Below are 23,887 nucleotides of genomic sequence, written 5' to 3'. Positions count from 1 at the left end.
TCTCTCTCTCTTTTGGAGTTTCCTCTCACTTCCAATATGCACGTGTCCTGAGCTGGTCTCATCCGTAAGATGACAACAATTCTGCTATCACTCAGTGTGAGAAGACGTCGTTCAACATAAGGTTTTGCCCCATGTGAAAATTCAGAAGGAAAGATTCTACATGAATCCTTCTTTCTTTCTTTTTTAAAATCTCATAATTCAGATGGCATGATTTCTCCCTGGTTACTTGCACTAGAGTCACCATCGAGGCTACAAATCATTGTAGCACCCTAAAAGCTGAATTTACATAAAATGGTTAATTTCTTATGATTTTTACATACATAAGAGCATTTGCTAGCTTACTCCTTTTTGTTTGCTGCTCTTTTCCGTTTAAAAAAAATGTTCTCAAAAAAAAAAAAAAAAAAAAAAAAAAAAATGTTCTCCCTTGAGACAGAGATGCAAGCAAAGAAGTTGACTCTCCCTGCCTTTGCTTCCATAACAAAGAAGCTGGTCAGGGTTGCAGGAACAACAAGCGAAGTGCCTGGCTCCTTCAAGCCTCAGTTCTCTGCTTTTAAAACTGATTATGAGGGGGGCACCTGACTGGCTCTCAGAACATGTGATTCTTGATCCGGTTGTGAGTTCCAGCTCCATCTCAGGTGAACAGATCACTTGGAAATAAAGTTTTAAAAAAGAATTGATTATACGAATTGATTATGATAGTGCCTAAATAAATGACAGGGTTATCATGAGTCTTAATGGAGATAATGCATTTAAGGAACACAGCAGAGTGCGTGGCACAGAATGGGTGCTCTAAACATTTATCTTTAATATATAACATCCCCTTCCTGAGTGGTGGGCCTATTTTTACCATGTTCACGTTCTTGTTACTAAGATATTAATACATCAAGACTAAAGCAATATTATCTTCTTTATTAGTGTCCTTGATTCTAGTTTCACCACCCTGCATAAACTTGCTAGATTTTATTTGCCAAAATAAAATTTTATCATGCTATTACCTCATTCAAATACCTTTGATAACATCCAACTACCAGCACATTAATTGGCAGATATTAATCACCAAATGTATTTGGTGAACAAATAAATACATTCACGTGTGCCCTATGGGAGACTTTTCAGTCAAGTCCTACCCTAATTTCTTACCTTTTCTCCTGCTAGTTTTCAACATTAACAGGGAACATTCATTTACTGTGTGACTTCAACATGTCAGACACCATGGCAGTAGTTGGATATTCAAGACTAAGAAAAGGGCTCATGGTTTTTTGAAAGAAAACATCCACCTAAGCCACATTGATTTATTTATTGTCTTATGCCTTCCCATTGCCAAGATTTTGATAGCTCTGTTCCGCCGGACTAAAAAGCTGCCTCTCTTCTTTCACATTCTTTTTATCCCTCAGGATTTAGCAGCTCAAATTGTACCTTGTTCTCCATAAACACTTACCTAACTATCCATGTGTAAAATGATCTCTCTTTCATCCCTCCTCTGCCTTTCTAAGACAATTATTTTTAATTATATCATACTTTACTTTGGCTAGAAATTGTAATTATATAATGCACTATAAGTTTCCTGGAATGAAAACTCTAGAATGTTATTATATATGTATACACACACACACACACACACATATGTATTTAATATAATATATATGTCTATATGGTTTATGCCCTATCTCCTTACTGGTGTGAGTTCTTTAAGGTCATGCCTGTCACACTGTACATTGTATTTCTTGGTATCTTCCATAGTGCCTGGTATTAATATTTTCTCACATAGTGGCTCCTTGATCAGTATTTGCTGGTTGATTGACTGATAAGTTACTGGAAATTTCCTTGTCTTTAACAGAGAGGTATGTTCTTTGCTCATACTACTAGATATTTCATAAATGTTGCCTTGTCCCAGTACAAACTGATCAATTTATGAAAAGAATAAAAATCCCTTGACTGCCACTGATAAAAGAGATGCTCCTGAGCATTCAGAAAAAGAGGCAGAGAATTAAAGAATTGAGTACCTCTCTGTGGTGAAACAGAGGTACCTTTTCCCTATCTTCACTCATAATTTACCCTGCCCTGGTCCCGATTCTCAGAGTGGAGATTCTTCACCTGGAATCTCTAGATAAAGTCTATGAATGCATTTGAGCAGGTCTTGGAACCCAGTAACATGTTATGCTTGAGGAAAGGCAGGCATTTATTTAGTGAGTACAAAGTAAAGATTTAAACTCAAACTTATCTAACTGCAAAGTCGTGGTTTTTCCAACTATATCACGGCTTAGGTAATTTCTTGCATCTTGGGCTAGGACAAGGATACAGTCCAGTAATCGGACTGGAACATCCAAGGAAAGTCTTGGAACACCACCACCACAGGAGTATAGCAGCAGAAGCAACAAACAACATTTGTGCATTATTTGAGGTGTGTCAGGCACAATTTAAGTGCTGTCTATGTTAACCTATTTTAAACCTCTCCACAAATCTATAAAGTAGGTAGTACTGGGCTTATCCACATTTTATAGATTAAAAACCCAAGAGACAGAGAGGTTAGGTCATTTACACAAGGCTCAATGGTGATGGGTCAGGGGAGTGGAGGCTTGTGGGAAAGAACCATGGGCGAGGTAATAGTTTCCTACTACCGGGGTGTGTTTCAAGCCACCCTGCATTCCAGGCTGCTCTGAATTCCACATGAACCTTCATTTTTGTCTGAAAGAGAAAAATCTGTCTAGGGTGGCAAAATAAAGAGCCAGGCAACCCACTCTAGCCCCTGACCTGACTTGGAAGAGTCAGTCTAAGAATAAACCAGTCACATCAGGTTTGTGAAGATAATCACTTGCTTCTAGACCTCTTAGAAAATAAAAGGCTGTCCAAAGGAAACCTTTCAAACTCTGGCATTCTTCACATCTTTAATATACAGGTACAATTTAGATCACTTGTATTTGATGTTGGGGAGAAAGAGTGACTAGCCTTGAAATGAACTTTGACAACATGTAGAATATAGTTACCCTGTTAACTGGTGGGTTGTCAGTAGAAATCATGGTTTAAGTGGTTTTAACAGCAGATGTGGTATGTGCTCTGAATCTGAATATTTCAAATATCTATAAGGCAGCCAAAGTTTCAGCGAAACCTACCCCCAAACATTCCAAGGCAGGATAAATTTCAGCAGTCTCTGTACAAGAATTGCTTCTAGCTTCAAAAGTGTTCCATCTCCCCATAGATTGCAAGGGACCAGGATTGTAATGATAACCCCATGGCATCTTTGTGATTTATCTGCGTATAACTTCGGTTGTGTCTTAGTGTCTTCTTCCTAAAAGTGAGTGGGACAATGTAAGCAACTCAACATCTGATTAAAGGGATAGATTTTAAATAAGATTCGGTTTGGTAAAATCCTTGGGGTTTTGGAAGTGAAGTTCTCACTAAAATTAAACAAAAAAAAAAGGAAATATCTGTTCTTGCACAAATGTGACATGTAAAAAGAATTATAACTTGATCACGGGTTTTAAACTAATCTGCAAAGACATGTTACCCAAGAATTTTCCTAATTCATTTTCTTTATCTTAAGAGTTTAATCTTTCTTAAAATCTAGTACAATAGCGGAAGACTGCATTAGGCACAAGAGGTTCTGAGTATTAGTTTCTGTTGTGCTCCTTACCAGCCCTGTGAACTTAGGCAGATCATTGGACTCTGTTTCCTCATCTGTATAATGGAAATAGTAAAAACGATTTCCCTCGCTCATCTCAAAGGATTGCTGTGACATACACCAGAAAACAAAAAAAGCTAACATTTATGGAGAGCTTAATTTATTGGGCCATGCTCTGAGTCATGTGCTTTATATATACTGCTTCATTTCATCATCTCTCCAATATTTTGAGGCAGGCAGTAATTTTTACCTATCATACCGATATGGGAACTGAGACTCAGAGAGGTTAAATATGTTGTCACAGTTTACACACTTACTATCAGAGGAAAAGACCCAGACGTGAATGGCAACGAAAATGGCTCTGCTTTATAAAAGTAAGATGACTTAGATAACATGTCTTCTTTTCCTCTTCCTTTCCTACTTCTTCCATTTTATCCTTAATACTTTTATCGCCCCCCCCCATCCCTTTCTCTCTCTTTGGTAACAATTACTGCCATTATTCATCATATACACTATGGTAGGGTTGGACTTTGATAAGGAGCAAACCAGGGCTGGCCAAGACGGTAATTGTCGTGGAATCCATAGCCAATGACCTGATTGCCTTTATGCGGTCATTCATTAAGTGTGTCCTTGAGAATTTACTAAATACCATGACTGCTGGGAGCAGGGACTCTACAAATGAAAATGGTGTGCTTCATCCCTTGGGGTGAGACATGTACATAGACATCTATACCATGAAGGAGGAGCGATCGCATGTCATAGGAAAGAAATGGATGCAAGAGGAGTTCAAGGGGGAAACATAATTAATTCCACATAAAGGAATCATGGATCCTGCACCAACGTCCAGGGAAAATAATACCTGGCTTTTTTCTAAACCATCCGAAAAAGTGGGCATGTGGTTATTCAATGTCAAAGAGAGGAGGCGTGGGGGTAGGATGTGATAAAATTAGGGAGGCAGGTCTTGGGAAATAGGGAAAAATGTCATGTGACAGCACCCCTCCCCTCCTTTAGATACCCACTCAAGAATTTAATTCCTTCAGGTTTCATCAAGGCAAAAGTATTTACTGTAGAATTGTGCATTTGGGTGGGGGGAGGAAGGAGAGGGAAGGTGGAGGATGGGAGGGCTAGCTCTCATGTTTCACAGATGTTGATTTCAAGTTTCCACCTGGTAACAGCCTGGGGGCCAGGGCATAAAGATACAAGTCAAAACATAGAGACACACAGGGAGAGAATTAAACAGCATCCAGCAAGGGAATTACAAAATCTCAAAAAAACCTTCCAGTGGCTAAATAAATACCTTTTCTTGTATTTACACTTTCTCTTCTATATTTACTGAAATTTGAAAAGAGCCACAGACTCTGTTGCCTTTTCAAAGTTCTGGACTATATACAAGTGTTGTCCGGGAAAAATCAAAATTTTCACACCCAGGCTAAATGAAAATGTGACCAATTTCTAGTATCTGTGTGTTTGATTTAGAAAAATAAAGAGAAACTCAGTGGCTGGTAAACAACAAGAAAGATGATGAATAATATGAAATGATAATAATAGCAATAAGTGACTTTCTTTTCATATAAATCCATCACTTTCTTCCAGGACACTTTAGAAATCTGTTCAAAATACATAGAAAAACTCCACAGCAGAGTCCTTGGATTTGCACAAACAGCCCAAGGCAAGTAAGCATCTGAAAGAGTATTTTCACAGAAATCTACCCATGTGTTTTCCTGCAGACCACATTTAAAATATCTACAAAATTAATTTAGTTCCATTTGCCAGATTTACATACACATCATGAAAGCAAGAAAAACGGTCATTTCGGAAGTATAAACGTTCCTTATAAACAAGACTCGAAAGGGTGGATAGTGGAGTCAGGCTGGGGGTGGGGAAGCAAACCCTTTAGTTACTGTGTTTTAGGGAAATGAATCAACACAATAAAACAAATTTCAGATCAAGTTGCCCCTCTATACCACATAAGCAGTTTAGAGTCTTAAGCAGATGCAAAAAGAATAAAGCAAATGAGGAGAAAAAAGGCCGATAAACTTTCTGGCTGCCATACAAGAGACATATCATTACCATATGATCTAATGTGGGTGTCAGCCGGATTGTGTTCATTGAGGGAAACCTTATTTTTTAACTGTGCTATGGAGTAGAAGCAGGAGGTTCTCAACCTAGTGACAGTCACAGAGCAGCACCTACCCCCTCCTCCTTTCCACACCTGCAAACTCTTTTGCTTGGGCTGAATATTTAGTGTAATTACATCTCAGCTTTGAGGGCTCCTGTGGCAAATCCCCGGATTAAAAGGTATGGTTTTCAATAATTGTCCTGAACTCTGCTACAGACTAATAAAACTTCGATCAAGTTGAGAGCAAAAGGAATTATTTGGTGAGAAGCAGAAAAGAAAAAAAAAAAAGAAAATCGTGCTAAACTTTTGATAATCTTTATGCAGCATTTTAAACAAGTATTGCTTGAAGACAGAAGTTTAATTTTTGGTAAAATGGTTGAATGCATTGTTTTAGTTCTTTCTGTTCTTGCAAAGATGTTTATTAAAAAAATACTCTAACCTAACACCATGAGTATCTATATTGATATATTTTGTATTTGTATTAATGAAATGTTTTACCTCTTTAGAAAGTATTTGTAGAGAAGTTTTCTGGATCAGCAGAGTATTTGTAGTTGGGTTATATATATAAGGATTTAGTTCCCTCTTGAATTCTTGCATATTTTCAGAACTTTTAAAACCTCAGAGATGTGAACTCTGGTGATTAACTGCAGAAGTCAAATAAATGTATATTTCTACAACCTAGGAAAGAATAGAAATTATCACGAGAGGTGAAAATAAACATTGAAAATACTTATGCTACTTATTAAAGATAATCTCACAGTTAGCTACATAATTCCTGACAGAGAAGGAAAAAGCCCAGACAGTATTTTCAATGCAAATGAAATTTTATTGTAAGGTACATCACTAGAAAAGGAGGGTGTAGGGTGTAGGTTCTTTTTCTTGCTAATTTTAAAACAAGGTAACACAATGACCACTGGTTATGTGGGCTCCCAGTGACATAAATTCCTGTGGGTTTTTCTTTTCCTCTTGCTATTTTGACTGGAAAAAAGAACCAAATGCCTTATAGCAGTCCTTATATATGGATAAATGTCATCTGCAATGTCTATTTTAAATTAATTATCTTAAAACCTCAATTATTATTGAAGTTTTTCATTCACCTAGTGCTGGGGGATTTTATTTTGCTCTGCAGTTACAGTTTCATTTATCTCCTGAGGGTTAAATTTTGATATTGAAAATCATACCAAAGGCATAAATCACATCCTACAAATAATCTGAATGATAGAGTTAATTTAATGGGCTGAAGTAGTTTAGGGAGCCAGAAATTACTATTTTTTATGAAACTCTTATAAACGGTGGCGACTAACTTTAGTGGAGTAGTGACATTATACTTAGCAATTAGCATCTAGGAAAGAGTCATACTATTTTTTTAAGAAGGCTTAAAATAATTTCAATGAAATTCAGAAAGTATGTTACCTCAGTAATAATCCTCTTGGTTTCTGCAAGGGCAACTGCTACTTTTTTGTTTATTTTTCTTATATACTAAGGAAGAAAGGAAATGATTAAGAAATTTTTAATATCAATAGCCCCCATTAATTGTTTTAAGATGCTGGGTCTACAAGTATGATGACACTAATTTAAAAGAAATCATTTCATGGCTGAATTTGTATGAAGTTTCTGGACATGTTATTCTCCAGGACATTCAGGGTTAAAAGGCACACACACACACACACACACACACACACGCACACACAAATCAAAGTGATATAAAATAAGTAATGGAAGCTCGAAACTTCTTGCTTGTGTTCAGCTTTAACCAAGAAAAAATTGTGCAGAGAATTTGCACCATTTTAACAAGAGTAAACACATACAAATGATAATATTCCTCTGAGCTAGAAAAAAATTTCCTTTTTTTGGGTTAGTGAAACAAGCAGGCATTTTCTGTCCTGGAGAAAAGATCAAAAAGCAACATCTGCATTAATTCTCATTGCTATTTATTAAATCTGCAATTACTTTGCTTCATTTTTCGTCTAAAATTGTAAGATATTAAATATGCAAGGCTAGCAAACTGTGGTAAACCGTAAACATTGCATTTTAATGTGAAACAGACAGAAAACCACTCCCTTAGATCCAGTCCAAGGGAACAGGGCCAAAACAATAGGGTGTCCGTTAAAAGGCAATGCAGTAACTGAATGGGAACACGCTCCCAGGGAAAACCTGATACTGAATTTAAAGGGGCAGTGTAAATAATAATCTTTGCAGGGTTTTTTAAATGAGAAGCCACATGCTGTATATACGCTGCCTTACACACACCTCAGCAACAAATATAAACTAAGAACAAAAGGGTACAAAATCCAAAAACTTTTTTTTTTCCCTCTAGAGTGCATCTAGCCAAGAATTCCCAGAAGATACATAGATAGATGCATTAAGGTTAGGACAAAGTTGTTTGTTTTTTTGTGTGTGTGTCTTTGTTTGCTTTTTGTTTTTGTTGTATCGTTGCATGTGTTACAATTGGCAGATGACTAAAAATTATTCTTGATGTCTAGTTATAAATGTGCAACTTTTTTAAAATAAATTTATTTTTTATTGGTGTTCAATTTGCCAACATATAGAACAACACCCAGTGCTCATCCCGTCAAGTGCCCACCTCAGTGCCCATCACCCAGTCACCCCCACCCCCCCGCCCTCCTCCCCTTCCACCACCCCTAGTTCGTTTCCCAGAGTTAGGAGTCTCTCATTTTCTGTCTCCCTTTCTGATATTTCCCACTCATTTTTTCTCCTTTCCCCTTTATGCCCTGTCACTATTTTTTACATTCCCCAAATGAATGAGACCATATAATGTTTGTCCTTCTCCGATTGACTATAGAAATGACCCCTGAAAGTATAGTCTTTAAATGTGCAGCTTTAATATGATTCTTGTCAGTGTAGGATTCAAAGTAGATGTGGGGAAACGAAAGATAGTATCTGCTCTGTGTTTTGGGAATCTTGAGAGCAGTTTCAGGAGGGTTTTAAAACATATCAAGTCAAAAACAGACTGCTTGTTCTCTACATGATCAACTCCTTTTTGTTATTCTGATCTATTTAGTTCCCTTCAGCCAAACGAACACCAGCTCAACAACCAATGTATGTATCTAATGTGCTTATTGAATGGATGGATAGACATTGTAAGGATTTGTCAAAACTATACTTCTGTTTGTTAACAAAATTGCCCTCTTGATAAAACAAGATAATGTGTAAGTCCTATCAAATCAGTAGGGTTTTTCCATATGTGTTTATTAGAAAATGATCAGTTTGAGAAACTGGCCAATAGATTTATTTTAAAAAATAAATCATGCTTATACCAAATTGGGGTTTTCTATTTGTTACCTTTCTTAGGCAGGAAATTTGATGTTGAAAACAGATAAGTTTGAGTTTAAAAAAAATCAGGCTGACTGGTTGCTTGGAACAGACCGAATAACTGGTATTGTTAATAAATTGATAGTCAATTGAGTCATTTATGTGCAAAATGTTGTGCAAGGCCTGGGTACAGAACAAAGAATAATAAGACACGCCCCGAAGGAGTACATCTTCTAGTTGGGGGGACAGACCAAGCATGCAAAACAAATTACAGTATAATGTGATAAGTTCTTTAAAAGAGGTAAGAGCAACGTGCTTTGGGACACAGAAGAGGGAGGAAGCAGCATCCTGCCTGGATGAGCCAGGGAATCCACAAGGGAAGTCCATTATCTCACTCAGTCTTTACAGCCATCTTACAAGGTAGGTATTTTAAATGGCACTTAGCTTTGAGTGTCAGGGTTGAGGTGGGGACTGGAGAAGAGAGGAAATGGAAAGAAAGAGGGCATGAAACATCACTTGGTACCAAATTATGAATGGTCTCATACGCAACAAAGGGGATGTGGACCTTATTGGTAAGCCTTGAGAAGTCAACAAGGAGTTTTCCGTAGGATAGGAATACAGTGAAATCTAATTTTCAGAACATGACTTGAGCAGCAGAGTGGAAGATGACCTGGAGTAGAGGAAATATTCAAGGCGGAGACCACTTGGAGGCTCTTGTTCAGGGAGTGATGAGAAAAGTCCGGACCAAGATAAACACAGTGGCTTCCAGGGTGATTTCTGACACAGGATTTGAAACTCTCTCGTGTGTATAGACAAAATTTCATTCGACTGTGCCATGGCTTGTGTTGAATGAGCCCTGGAAATTCCAACCACGGTCTAGCATCATAACGATTTTGCCAATGACCTATGTCCCACACCGTCTCAAATCTGACCCCAAATTCAAGCAAGCAGATTTAAATTACATTCAAATTTCTTTTCGTAAGGGAATCCCCGTGCCAGGTCGTCTGTTAGCACCTTTCAGATACATTGCAGTGTTGGGCTTCCTAACAAATAAGGGAAAATGATGGTTATTTTATACTTGACCTGCACCCTCCTGAGGGGTGTTCCATATAAGACCTAACCCAGTAAGCAGGCCATGCTGCTCTTCTAAACCTTTCGCTTGTTTCCCAAGGTTCCTTGGCTGTGAAAATACATGAGCTAAACCATGAAGGCAACTATCATCTTCCTCCTGCTTGCACAAGTTTCCTGGGCTGGGCCGTTCCAACAGAGAGGCTTATTTGACTTTATGCTAGAAGATGAGGCTTCCGGGATAGGCCCGGAGGACCGTGCACCTGACATGCCTGACCTCGAGCTTCTGGGACCTGTGTGTCCCTTCCGCTGTCAGTGCCATCTCCGAGTGGTCCAGTGTTCCGACCTGGGTGAGTAGGCGCAGGCTCTCTCCACCTCCCCTGCTTGCTTCACACGAGGGCTTCCTCCACCTTCAGCATTTAACTTGCAGTCTCTGCAGTTTCCAAATGTGAGAGACAGCGCCACCTATGGGGCGGGAAAGGAAGGGCGTAGGAAGAAGCAGCTTTGAAGTTGGAACTTTTTCTTTATTCTTTTCTTCTTTCTTTCTTTCTTTCTTTCTTTCTTTCTTTCTTTCTTTCTTTCTTTCTTTCTTTCTTTCTTTCTTTCTTTCTTTCTTTCTTTCTTTCTTTCTTTCTTTCTTTCTTTCTTTCTTTCTTTCTTTCTTTCTTCTTTCTTTCTTTCTTTCTTTCTTTCTTTCTTTTTCTTTCTTTCTTCTCAGTGGGCCTCCCATCACTTTGCAATCTCGGGCCAGTTCACTTTTTGAAAAATCTTTCCGAACATCATGGGCTCCCTTCTGTAAAATAAAATCTTGAACAAAACAATGTCTTCTGTTCGGTGATTCCAAAGTGATGGCTTCTTTTAATTCAGTGATTTGCTTCCAGGAGATGTTACCTAGATATTAAAACCCGGGTGATGTCTCTCTCTCTCCTCTTGGCTTAGCCCAGATAACAAGAGTTTTGAGCGTTACTGAATTGTAAAGTATGCAGAGCTATCAGAGGCAAAACGAGTAAATTTCTAGAACAAAAATAAATAAATAAAAAATTATCTTTCAAGTACCAAAATACTCCCTTAATCTCTGGGTCTTAGTTTTGCCTTGCCTTTGGCATTTTGTAAGCTGGCTGTTTATATTATCTAGAAAGTTTCAAAAGCAACTTTTACAACTAAGATACGGTGTAAATATTCAATATAATTACAGGACATATATCTTTAGTGTAACACTGTATACAGTTTGATTTATCATGTTTCAAGAAGAATTTGGCCTGGGAATTCCAAGAGCAATGTGCTCAAAAGATAAATCTCCAGAAAGTTTGAGGCCCCAGCAGATGGGCCAAAGGGGAATGAATGTAGTTGACATGACAGTTGATTTGCATCTCTCTCTCTCTCTCTCTCTCTCTCTCTGCCCCCCTCCCTCTTCCCCTCCTTTTGGCTTACTTTCTTATAAGGAAGGAAAAAGAAAAAAATCCTCACAGAATGATTCTGCTATGGTGTATTTCCTTATGGAAAAAACTCCACAGTGTGATAGAGTACTTCTTTTAGGAACTCTGTATCTATTCGGATCATGCTATTTAGCAGTATTTTGCAGGAAAATTTGCCACTGACCTCTACAGTTGGGATACACTACATGCTGGAACTCAGGAAAACATAAAACATGTTAAATAGGAACAACTGAAAATGAAACACTTCAAGATTGCTTTTAAAATGCTGACATATTGTATAGCCATTTAAAACCCAGGGGGGGAAAAAAAGTGTGTAAGAGAGGCTTTAAAAGGCTACAGTATAATTCCCCTGGCTTCATTCATTCATTCAGCAAATATGTTGAGATTTCACAGTGGGTCGGATGTGTTGTAGGCCCTGGCAAGACAGGAACAAGGAAGACAGATATGGTCCTTGTTCTTGTGGGTCTGATATTATATTGGTGGGGATTATTTCTGTTTTAATGGTATATTCACTACAACAGGGATTAGATTGCTCTCAAATTCTGCAGAAACTGTTATAATATCTAGAGATTATCTGTGTTAGTATTATAGGCAGGAAGATCATGGAATTGAAAACATCTACCAAGAAATCACCGCATGATGGGCTGCCTAGTGTTAAATATTTTTTTAAAAAAATATTAAAATGGCTGAGTTCTTAAGAAATGTGAAGCCAGTTAAATCTCACTTTGCCTCTGGAAACAAGGTTAATAGGATTCGTGACTATCCTCACTACATAGATCACCAACAACGAACTTGGTATTTTTAAGGAGGAAAGGTTTGCCCATTTGCTTCTATGGTTTTATTCTCCATAGATGCAGTTTTACTTTGTTCCCATGATAAATAATGTATAAGACCTGACTCTGATGAAAGCTTTTCAGACAGTTTTCTAGTTGTCTTTCATAAAAAAGGCCTAAGCCTATTGCTCAAAACTAAACAGAAAAATCCAGTCTCTGGAAACATCTAGTTCATTGACTTGGGTGTCTCATGATATGGTTTTGTTGATGTCCTTGTTATTATTTTGTTTCATTTATTTTGTGTTGAGGATGAGGAAGTTTCCTTCAGGTTACCTTCTGTCTAAGAGCCCAGAGTGCACACCATTCCTTTAAACAGCTGCCTGACCTTATACACCTAGGAAGTCGCTAAGATTGTAGTAATGGCTTGCTTTGGGGAACCCTATCGAATGAAAAGAACTGAGCTCCCATGAGCAATAGTCTCATCTAAGTTACTTTTTATTTTTACTAAATTCATATTTTATTTTGCAAAACATTTTGGTCAGATATTTTTAAAACAGAAAATACATTTCTGAAAAGGAAGAGCAATCTGCTTGGCTTTAAAGAGAACACTATCACACTTTGCAACTACAATCTAACTTCTCTTCTTATACTCTTGGAACTGTTCAGACCCTGCCATCTTCATCTGCAGAAAAATCACAGCCAGCCTTAGAAATTCTATTACCTGTGTGAGGGGCCTGGCTCATAGGGGACTCTCAATATATATTTTCTATGTGTTGATTATCTGCAGTAGAAGGTAAAGGTATGTCAAAAACAGCAAGGAAGGAGAAATGGACAACCTTCTTCATAGGAATGGCAATGCAGTTTAATTTTTGTTTTAAGTTATCTAGTGATGTGATCATGAGGCTTGAATTATTATAATGAGAAAATGTAATGCACTTTGGGAGGAGAGATGTTAATGCTTCTCTGGATCAAAGGCTCATATTTTTTTAAGGATTATCCTTGCTGGAGCTTTTAATGAGTAGAGAGCAGCTACAGTGTGGAAGCACAGTAGTCCTTTGTCAGTTTTTTTTTTTTTAAAGATTTTATTTATTTATTCATTAGAGACACAGAGATAGAGAGAGAGAGAGGCAGAGACACAGAAAGAGGGAGAAGCAGGCTCCATGCAAGGAGCCCGACGTGGGACTCGATCCTAGGACTCCAGGATCACGACCTGGGCTGAAGGCGGCACTAAACCGCTGAGCCACCCGGGCTGCCCCCTTTGTCATCTTATATCTAAACAGTGTTTAATAGAAGTAGACATTTCTTACTAAAATGTTTGACTTTTTTTTGCTGCTAAGAAGTATTTTTGACAAAGTTAAACAACATTGATATTTCAATTTTTAAATTATTTTTTAAAGATTTTATTTATTTATTTATTTATTTATTTAGGACACAGAGAGAGAGGCAGAGACACAGACATAGGGAGGAGTAGGTTCCATGCAGGGAGCCTGATGTGGGACTTGATCCTGGGTCTCCAGGATCACGGCTTGAGCCGAAGGCAGATGCTCAACCACTGAGCCACCCAGGCGTCTCCAACACTGAATTTTTTAAATAGTCTTGCATATCTAAGATGTAAAAACAGAAATTGGAATTGACAATTAGTCCATAGGAAAATTTGAGATGTTCAAGAAGATAAATTGTTTTAGTTCCTCGTTCTAATTTATCAGAATAGTATATTGTATGTGTTTCTGTAGCATGGGGAATTGAGAAAGTAAGCATATTTTCACCTGTCCAAGAAAGTAATGAGTACTCCATAGGTATTGGCCAAGTCATTTGGCTGAATTTGTTGTAATTTAGTCTGTAATTTGGACCAGAACTTAAAGAGACCCCCTACTTTTTCTTTTTCTTCTTTTTTTAAAATCTGTAGTCTTAAATCATAAGGCGATTTACTCTTAAATGTAGCATTTATAAAAAATAAACACTTAAATGTAAGATGAGCAAATTCAGATATCTATGAGTTACCTTAAAATAATAAGCCTACCTTATAACCTTGTAACTCATTCTTGTCAAATATTTTTGAAATGTCCTAATATTGATCCTGTGAGTGACTGTAGTTCAATGTACTTAGTATCTTGAAGGAAGACAGTTGCCTTACTTATATGTATACTCTTTGGCTCAAGTGTTAACAGACAATCATTCATCTTTGGCTCAAGTATTACCAAGTAGCATTATTTAAGACTGACTTCCTTATTGTTGCTAAAGGGCAGATCAATCCTGGCAGGTGAAATAAGCATAAGTAGTTCTTTGACTATTCTTCCAAATTAAAGTAACATTTACTGATCCATTTCTTTAAAAAATTAATTTATTTGAGAGAGAGGGAAAGAGAGAATCCTCAAGCAGACTCCAGGTTGCATGTGGAGCCTGACACGGGGCTTGATCTCACAACCCTGAGATTATGACCTGACCCAATATCAAGACTCAGACACGTAGCCCACTGAACCCCTTGATTCATTTCTTATAAGCAAATTTAAAAGGAATTTAAATAGCTTTTAAAAGGATCTAATAGTTGAAAGAACTTGGGCTTTAAAGTTCAACGCTTCTGAACTCAAGTCCTGCTTTACCATTTACTACCTATAAACACTGAAACTTTGAAACTTTCATTGGATCAATGGGAATACATTACATTTCATTAGGTAAGAACAGAAAATATTGGTAAAAGTGTCTACCATACTGTTCTATTTAGTATGCTGTTTCACACAAAGTTGGCTGGTAACGTGAGGCTATTCCTCATAATGTTCTTTTATTTTTCTTTGAAATTAAGAATTTCTGAGAAGTACATGGCCTGTCAAGCTGGATACAAAATAGCATCTTCTCTCCCCTTCCTCCTAAAGAGGACCACATCACCTCCAACTATAAATAGACAGGAATTAGAAAATGCCACAATTATCAAGGAATTCAGTCTTCTCCAAGTACCATTCCTTTGAACAAAGTGGGTTTGATTAAGTGGAGAACAGTGAAACATTTAGCTATTTAATAATCATAAATGATTCATGGCTCTCATATTTGGCTTTCCAGAGATGATGTTGGAAGATGTAACATTTTATTTTGCCATGTAAAAACAGTACAAATAACTACTGGTTCCTAATATGTACCTCATATGGCAAAAGGATATTTTAGTTTTAAAAATGTCTTAGCAAAAAACAAAACAAAACAAAATCACAACCCTTTACACTGCATAGAGTTCATTTTCTTCTTTTTAATCATTTTGCTTCAACTGGTGAAAATTTTGTCAGTAGCCACCACTTGGGATATGCATGCCATAGGTTATTTCTTATCTGGGGGAAACTGGTTTTCCAGAAGCAGATTTTATTATTATTTTTTATTTTAAAAATTTTTAAAAAGATTTTATTTATTTATTCGTAAGAGGCACATACACACACACAGAGGCAGAGACATAGGCAGAGGGAGAATCAGGCTCCATGCAGGGACTCGATCCCAGGACCCGGGGATCACGACCTGAGTCAAAGGCAGACAGACACTCAACCACTGAGCCAACCAGACACCCCCAGAAGCAATTTTTATACACAAGGTAAAGGAAACATTAGACTTCCTCTGAAGAAATCAAGTCAGAAGAATAAATTTGGGCTATTTTGTAGAGGGGCAGAGAGAATGCTGGAAGCTCAGTTGCTTTTACAGTTAATGTCTGGCACTGCAGCAGCAGGAATGTGGGGTGAACCTCATGAGGAGCTTCAGATGCATCAAAAGGATGTGCCTAAGACAGAGTGCAGGGAGGAGGTTGTGCACTGAGCATGCCCAGTGGGTTGCCTAAATTAGTATTGGGTAGGGTGGAGTAAGGCAAATCTTTAGATGAAGCAAGAGGAATTCTCATGTGACTCAGATGGCGAATGTTCCTGACACCAGGGGTTAAAGACGGGGAGGAGGAAGAGAGGATTCAAAGCCAAAGGAAGCATCTGTCTTCTTGACCTGACTGAGAACTGACATATCCCTGGTTTCCTTCTCAGTCCCAGGAGGGGGAGAGAGAGGCAGCTGTGTGGGATCAAGGCATTTGATCTGAAGGCAGCTGTGAGGCATTCTCCTCTGCAATATCATCCTGGCTCCAGAGGACAGGATGGGAATAGGTTACCAGAATATCACTTCCCTGGGCAAAAGAAATGCAGGAGACCCTCTAAACTGAGCTTTCCTCCTTCAAAGAAGAGCGAGAAGATTATCCATTCCCTTGAAAATAAGGATGAAGAATTAACCTGGTTTTCAATCCAGTCTTAATAAAAGGAAAAACCCCTGTAGCAACTACACTACAGCACTCAGGATTCAATTGACCCTTGACTTCATCTGCAGATGGCTCCGAGGCAATTTCTGCAGCTTGTCTACTGTGCTTTCACTGTAATCTGTATTGGCCTTAATTATTCTATAATAATCAAATGTATATAGAATAGTCATTATATATATGGTATATATATATAATAGTCATTTAGTATATTTCATCTACTTACTTAAACATTTACTTCTCCTACCAGAAAGGAAGCATAGTGATAACTTATCTTTGCCCTCTACTCAATAACATGCCTTATACTGGGTGCCTACTCCAACATCAATAAATGCCTGATGAATGAATAAGTGGACACAGGCATGACCTAGTGCTTGGGTGAGTGCATAATTCTACAATATTCTTGATTCTATCAAGCTGGAGAATGGAGGGAACATGGCTAACTGGGGATGAGGGGCCATGGAGCTGTGGTACGCAGCTTTATTTGCTTTTGTTTTTTTGTTTGTTTTCGTTTTGCTTTGAGAATGACCATAGAACCGGGAAGGCTAAACCTTCCTTGAGTTTATTTGCTCTTGTTTTTTTAAAGGTTTTATTTATTTATTCATGAGAGACACACAGAGAGAGAGGCAGAGACACAGGCAGAGGGAGAAGCAGGCTCCCTGCGGGGAGCCTGATGTGGGACTTGATCCCAGGATCTAAGTTGAAGGCAGATGCTCAACCACTGAGCCTCCCAGGTGTCCCCCTTGAGTTTATTTGAAAAGGGAATCAAATTAAGGGGGGAATCTACTATTTCTGAAAGCTGATTCAACTCCCACCACAATCAAATTGCCATTTTTGAAAGGGAAATAGGGTCCCATGCACGCCTTGAACAGAAAGGTTTTTGATGGAGCTGGGATTCCAATATGTAGTTCCATGTGCCAGAAATGAAGTGTATCGCCATTGTCCTAATTATTAAAATGAAGACGAAATTCTAAAAAAATTTGTTGGAAATCAACAAGAATAAATCTTTGAGTTTGGACCCCTGCCACAGAGCAGCGGGGAGGGGGGAGAAAGCATGATGTCTTAGGACAACCTGGCCTTTGTCCAACATGATGTTTACCAGATTGCTGGCATTTGCTAGCAGAACCATGTTATTTATCACTGGGACAACTAGGGAAAAAAAAGGTGCAGTTCTCATTAGCCTTTATTCCAGAGATGATTTTCTGGTAACATCTTAAGTAGAATCTTATTTATTATTAAGTAGAATCTTATTTATTATTATTTAAATAATCATATTTTAAAGAAGAAAAACTCCTTTTACAGAATTTGGGGGAACAAATAAATAATTCAGACTAGCCTTGGAAATAATTGCATTTTCATGGAAAGTTTAGAATTATATTAAAGGAGGCTCATTAAAAAATAATTAAATTTAGAAAAACCACTCTGTTCCTGTTACTGCATCTGAATAAATATTATCTCAAAACTTGGTGACTTAAAAAGATAATTTTATTTTGCTCATTATTCAAGTACAGGAAATTTGAGCAGATCTCAGACTGTTCTCGCTCGGGGTCTCTCATGCATTTCAGGCAGGTGTTGGCTGGGGCCATGGCCGTGGGGAGTCTGGCCTCGATTCCACACCCAAGACAGCTCACTCATAACTGGAATTGGAGCTGCTGTTGCCTGTGGGCTCAGCTGTTCTGTCATCTGGAGCGCTTCACGTGGCCTCTGCAGCAGGGTGGTCTCAGCTTAGACAGGCCTTTTACGTAGCCCATAGCCCCTGGCTGCCCCAGAGCAAGTGTCCCAGAAGAACTGGGTAGCAGCTGTCCAACCTTTCCTGACCTAGCTCAAAAGTCATGCTGTGTTTCTCTTCTGGCCCATTCCATTAAGCCATAGAGGCATTATAAGTCCATCCCAGAGTCGACAGGAGGGGAATTTGAATTCATCTTTTGATGAGGTTGGGACAAGTTTGTATTGAATAAGAACATATAAGATGGGAGATATGATAAACGCTATCTTTGGAAAAGCTAATTACCTCCATGCTCACTTAGACTTCTATACATTTCTAATGAGAAATATAGGTATACATTATGCATTATACACAGATACTACACGTCCCTGTGAAGGTCATTATTTAACAGTTGCAGACTACTTAAAAGGTCACATCAATTATATTCAAATTAGTTTACAAGTCTATTTCATAGTTACTTCAACTTTCTACTTAAGATTGTAAGAAAGGCATTGAATCTTCAGGGCTTTCTTTTCTATTGTAGAATATCTTACTTGAAGCCAGTTTCACCTGGCTAATTGAAATTTCATTTAAAATGCTTAATATCAAGACGCCTGGATGGCTCAGTGGTTGAGTGTCTGCCTTTGGCTCGGGGCGTGATCCCGGGGTCCTGGGACTGAGTCCCTCATGGGGCCCCCACAGAGAGCCTGCTTCTCCCTCTGCCTCTCTCTGTGTGTCTCTCATGAATAAACACATAAAATCTTTAAAAAAACCAAAATGCTTAACACTTTGCTTTCCATATAGTTTGAGAATGACTATAAAATTCATCAGTTTCAATAAGAATAATTTAGCTAAAATCATATATGGTTAATAAGATCATATATAAAGACAACTTCAGGGGTTTTTATTTAAAAGCTTAAGGTAAAAAAATATACTTAAGGATGATTAACTACTTTTATACTCTCTGAGGATTACTTTCAGTTCAAACAATTTTCAACTGAAATAAAGTTTTTAATCACCTCGAAAGACTCTTTAGCTCTAGTAATTCTACCCCAGTCTACATCATGCTCAGCTTTCTCAGATAAAGAGAGAGAAGTGGGGGGAATGCTAAGGTAAAAGTCCTAGTTATTTGTAGCTCGTGTAGCTGAGCTGTAGCTGAGTTGATCCTAACTCAAAGCCACTCACTCTCTGGATGATAATGCTAACCAAAACAAATGGACCAATATGAACAAAGACTGATAATTTACAAATTTGCCAAAAAAGCCTAGCATTTGCCACTATTAAAATAGAGTTAGATGGACCAGGACAGCTTTTGGGAGGCTTAGGTATTTGTTGGGGGAACCTGTGCTTGCTAAACCGAGGGGTTACCAGCCAAAAGCTGAGCTTGGTAGACAAGCTCTGTAGAGACTCTGAACATGTTGCCCCCATGAGCAATGAGGAATGCAACATGACCACAAGGGGTCTGGTAAGAAGAGCCACCCTGGGAATAAGAGCTTTCAGAGAAAAGTTTGTGTGTGATACATGGGGAGAGCTGGCTTTAGCTTTTGGGATAGTATGGGTTATAATTGTGTTATACAGGAAAAGCATAACCCTGAAAAACCATCACTTTGCCACAGATTTACAAGACTAATCATCAGCAGGTTAATTGGAGCTGTGCCCTTTCCATCTCCTTATTGGTGACACTTACAGGTCTTGATAACTGAGGACCTGCTTTGCATGATGGCAGGAGATTATTTTGTAAAACATCTTACTGAATTCTCACAAAAAGTCTGCAAAAGATGCAAAAAAAAAAAAAACAAAAAACAAAAAACACACAAACAAAACAAAACAAAAAAAACAACAAGGCCTAGACAGCTTCAGCAACTTGCCCAGGGATGTTAAGGATCAAGAAGAGGAACCAGGATAAAAATTCAAACACCAATCTTTTTATTTAAAAAGTCATATGATAAAAAATAAAATAAATAAAATAAAAAATAAAAAGTCATATGAACATTTCTAATATACACAAAATCTGCAAAATAAGAGACTCTGGTGCACCCACCACTGGGCTTCAACAAGTGTTGAAATATGCTAATATTTTTCTATATATCCCCACCCACTTCCTCCCTTCCCTATTATTATAAAGCAAATTCCAGATATCATATCATTTTATCCATCAGTGTGTTTCACTCAAAGATTAAAGCTCTCAATTCATACAATCATGACAACCAGATAATTTAAAATCATTTCTTTTGTCAAATACTCTTTCAATGTATACATTTTCAGTCATCTCATAAATATTAAGAGACTTTTTATTTTGCAGTTTCTGTAAATTAAGATCCAAATGAAGTACATATATTGCAATCATTTAAATAGCTTTTAAGTCTCTTTTAAACTATACATTTGGAAAACTAACATTACTTTTCTTTGTGGTTTATCTGTTGAAGAAATGGGGATTATGTTGAATCTATTTCTTCTTTTTAAGTATTTACTTTAATTTTAGTTAACATACAATGTTACATTGGTTTCAATATAACATACAACATAGTGATTCAATGCTTTCATATATCACTCTGTGCTCACCACAAGTGCATTCCTTCATCCCCATCTCCTGTTTCACCCATTCCCCCATCCTCTCCCCCTTTGGTAACCATCAGTTTGTTGTCTATAATTAAGAGTTTGTTTCTTTATTTGTCTCTCTCTTATTTTTTCCCCTTTACTTGTTTGTTTTTTAAATTCCACATATGAGTGAAATTATATATTTGTCTTTCTCCGACTGACTTATTTCACTTAGCATTATACTCTCTATTTCCATCCATTCCAGCAAATGATAAAATTTCATTCCTTTTTATGGCTGAATAATATTCCATTATATCTATAAGTATATAGATATAGATATCACATCTTTATCCATTCATTAATCGTTGGACATGGAGTTGCTTCCATATCTTGGATATTGTAAATAATGCTGCTATAAACATGGGGGTGAATGTATCCCTTTGCATTAGTGTTCTTGTATTCTTTTTTTTTTTTAGTATTTTATTTATTATTTGACAGAGAGAGGGAGAAAGAGAGAAAGAGAGAGAGCACAAGCAGGGAGAACAGAGGAACTGGGAGAAGCAGACTTCCCACTGAGCAGCGAGCCTGTGCCTGTGGGACTTAAACCTAGGATCCTGAGATCATAACCTGAGCCAAAGGCAGATGCTTAATCCACTGAGCCACCCAGGTGCCCCAGTGTCCTTCTATTCTTTGGGTAAATTCCTAGTAGTATGATTTTCGTATCATAAGATAGTTCTATTTTTAACTTTGAGGAGCCTCCATACTGTTTTCCACACTGGCTGCACCAGTTTGCATTCCCACCAACAGGGCAGAAAGGTTCCTTTTTCTCCACATTCTCACCAGTGCCTGTTGTTTCTTGTGTTGTTGATTTGAGCCATTCTGACAGGTGTGAGGTAATATCTCATGGTTTTGATTTGCATTTCCCTAATGATGAGTGATGTCGAGAATCTTTTCATATGTCTGTTGGCCATCTGGATTTCTTCTTTGGAGAAATATCTGTTTATCTATGCTGCCCATTTTTTTTTTAATGCTGCCCATTTTTTAAGTAGTGTTGTTGAATCCATTTCCTTAGCAGACTTAAGCATGTAACTTTGACTTCTACATTTCTTATAAATTGGGAGTTACATCTACAGGCTTAATCAGATTCAGTATTCATTATTTGATTATTTTTGACAATACTAATTCATAAATGAGAGTCTGTTTCTCAATCCAAGGGTTTAGAATTGATCTCTTCCCATAAAAAATATATGTCATACAAGGAAACTATACCATTGGATCAGTTACCATGAGAGACAGAAAGGGTAGTATCCTTCAGACGCATGTAGCCAAAAGTTCTTCACAAATATGTCAAAGGCACAGAAGAAAATGAGAGCAATTTTCAGATGCAGATACTGGGAATGACATATTTGATGGTAATGTTCATCTCTAAAATATTTCTGGCCAACCAAGAATCAGAGAGAAAATTATGATTATTTTAGCCAGTTGTATTCTAGTACTTCTGAGGAAAAGTAAGAACTGTTATGAAAGCAGGATGTGAAGAGATGATTGTAACAAAATATAGCAGAAAAGATCTCGCAGCCATGACCATGAACTTTTCACCATGGGACATCAGGACAGACTATGATTTTAAAACTAATCAATAACAAAACTACCTTTATGTGTCCGCAGTAAGATCACAGCCCTCACGAAATATAGTCATTTGTCCCAGCTTTTCCAGAACTTGTAGAAAAGAAAGGAAACTCAGTGCAGGAAAATACCTCATGAGCTTATATACAAACAGGAGTTTGTGGGGGAGGAGGTCACTGTTACCTGGTGTGGTTCGGATGAATATTATAGAGGAGGGGTTAAAGGGGTGGTTAGAACGAAGCTAGAAAAACATGAGTGGATGGAATATTCCATGCAACATAAACCGTAAGAACAAAAACAAATAGTTAAGAATAAACACAGTATGTTCAAGGAACAGCGTAGATCAACATCTTTAAAAAATACAGTGTATATATATATATATATATATATATATATATATTTACATATATGCCATAAAAAAAAATATATATATATATATGGCACGTTGGATCTTTCTTGATTTGGTTTAAACATAAGACACTTTAGATAAGCCATATAATTTCATTTGATTTCTGTTTCTTTACCTATAAAAGAGTATTGGAACTCAATTAGAAGTTCCCTAATTTCTGGGGATGTTTTTGGAATATTGCACAAGTTAATTTGATATAAGTTCAAAAACAAAGTCAACAAAGTAACAACAGCTTGCCATCTGCTATTTTAATTATTATTTTTTAAGACAGTAATTTAAGATGGAGGCAGAAACTAGTTTCAGAAATGTGTGTTCATGTATGTGAGTATTCATGTGTGTGATTTATATTAAAACTAACTCCACTGAACTCATGTTTTTCTAATTTTGATAGAGACTGGTAAGAACCTCATCATAGAGTCTATCTGATGGCTTTTGGAAATCAAGGACTAGCTGCTACTTAACATTCTGTCTCTTTGTGACATTCTAAGAACTCGTAACTGGGATAATGTCCCTGTTATACTCTGCCAATAGCAAGCTAGTTGACGCCCCAATGCCCTGTCTAGACCTTAAAAGTACAGTATGATATTGCATCTCATGTCAGAATAAAGTTCTAGTAAAAATACTAATATGTAAAATCCCTGAAATGGATATAAATTTACTAGTAATTCAGAGAAGATGCTAGGTTGTGATTTTAATCATTAAAATGACTGTCTAAGCGCTAAAATCACAAAGCAAAGATCACAAGCCAAAGCATTTTTTTAGCCTAAATCTTCAGAAAAATAATATATATAATTCACTCTAAGAAGTTGCTAAAATTCTAGCAGGACAACATAATCAAAATTGCTAGCCAAGTAGATATATCATCTTTTCCTCTCCACATCTGAAATTTATCTGCACTTTGGCTTTGAACAAATGTTAAGAGAGTCACTAGATTTGAATTCAATAATGTGTAGAAGAAAAAAAAATAATGTTTAAAAGTAAGCATAAGTGAAAATTAAAACTTTGAAAAAGAAGCCCACAGAGTAATAATGAAATGTAGGCTGTTAACTTTTTTCCA

At 37.3% G+C, this 23,887-nt stretch overlaps 1 protein-coding gene across 14 annotated transcripts in view; it reads left to right on the top strand.

Annotated features, from left to right (window-relative positions):
* The window catches only part of DCN (decorin), a 53,787-nt gene that overhangs the window by 4,678 nt on the left and 25,222 nt on the right, over positions 1-23,887 (top strand). For 2 of the 14 annotated variants that reach the window (XM_072773057.1, XM_072773056.1), the window contains exon 3: positions 10,183-10,429. In XM_072773057.1, the coding sequence (XP_072629158.1) occupies positions 10,216-10,429 (214 nt within the window). In that variant the 5' untranslated portion in view covers positions 10,183-10,215. Of the gene's footprint in view, positions 1-5,212; positions 5,289-5,537; positions 5,918-8,055; positions 8,106-8,760; positions 8,799-9,267; positions 9,432-10,182; positions 10,430-23,887 lie in introns of those variants that run through there. The other 12 variants (XM_072773050.1, XM_072773045.1, XM_072773047.1 and 9 more) reach the window with 12 other exon arrangements.

The sequence above is a fragment of the Canis lupus genome, chromosome 13, assembly GCF_048164855.1.
Source record: "Canis lupus baileyi chromosome 13, mCanLup2.hap1, whole genome shotgun sequence".
NCBI classification, from domain to species: Eukaryota; Metazoa; Chordata; class Mammalia; order Carnivora; family Canidae; genus Canis; species Canis lupus.
The sequence above is the reverse complement of the archived record's forward strand: the minus strand, read 5'-3'. Positions and strand labels throughout refer to the sequence as shown.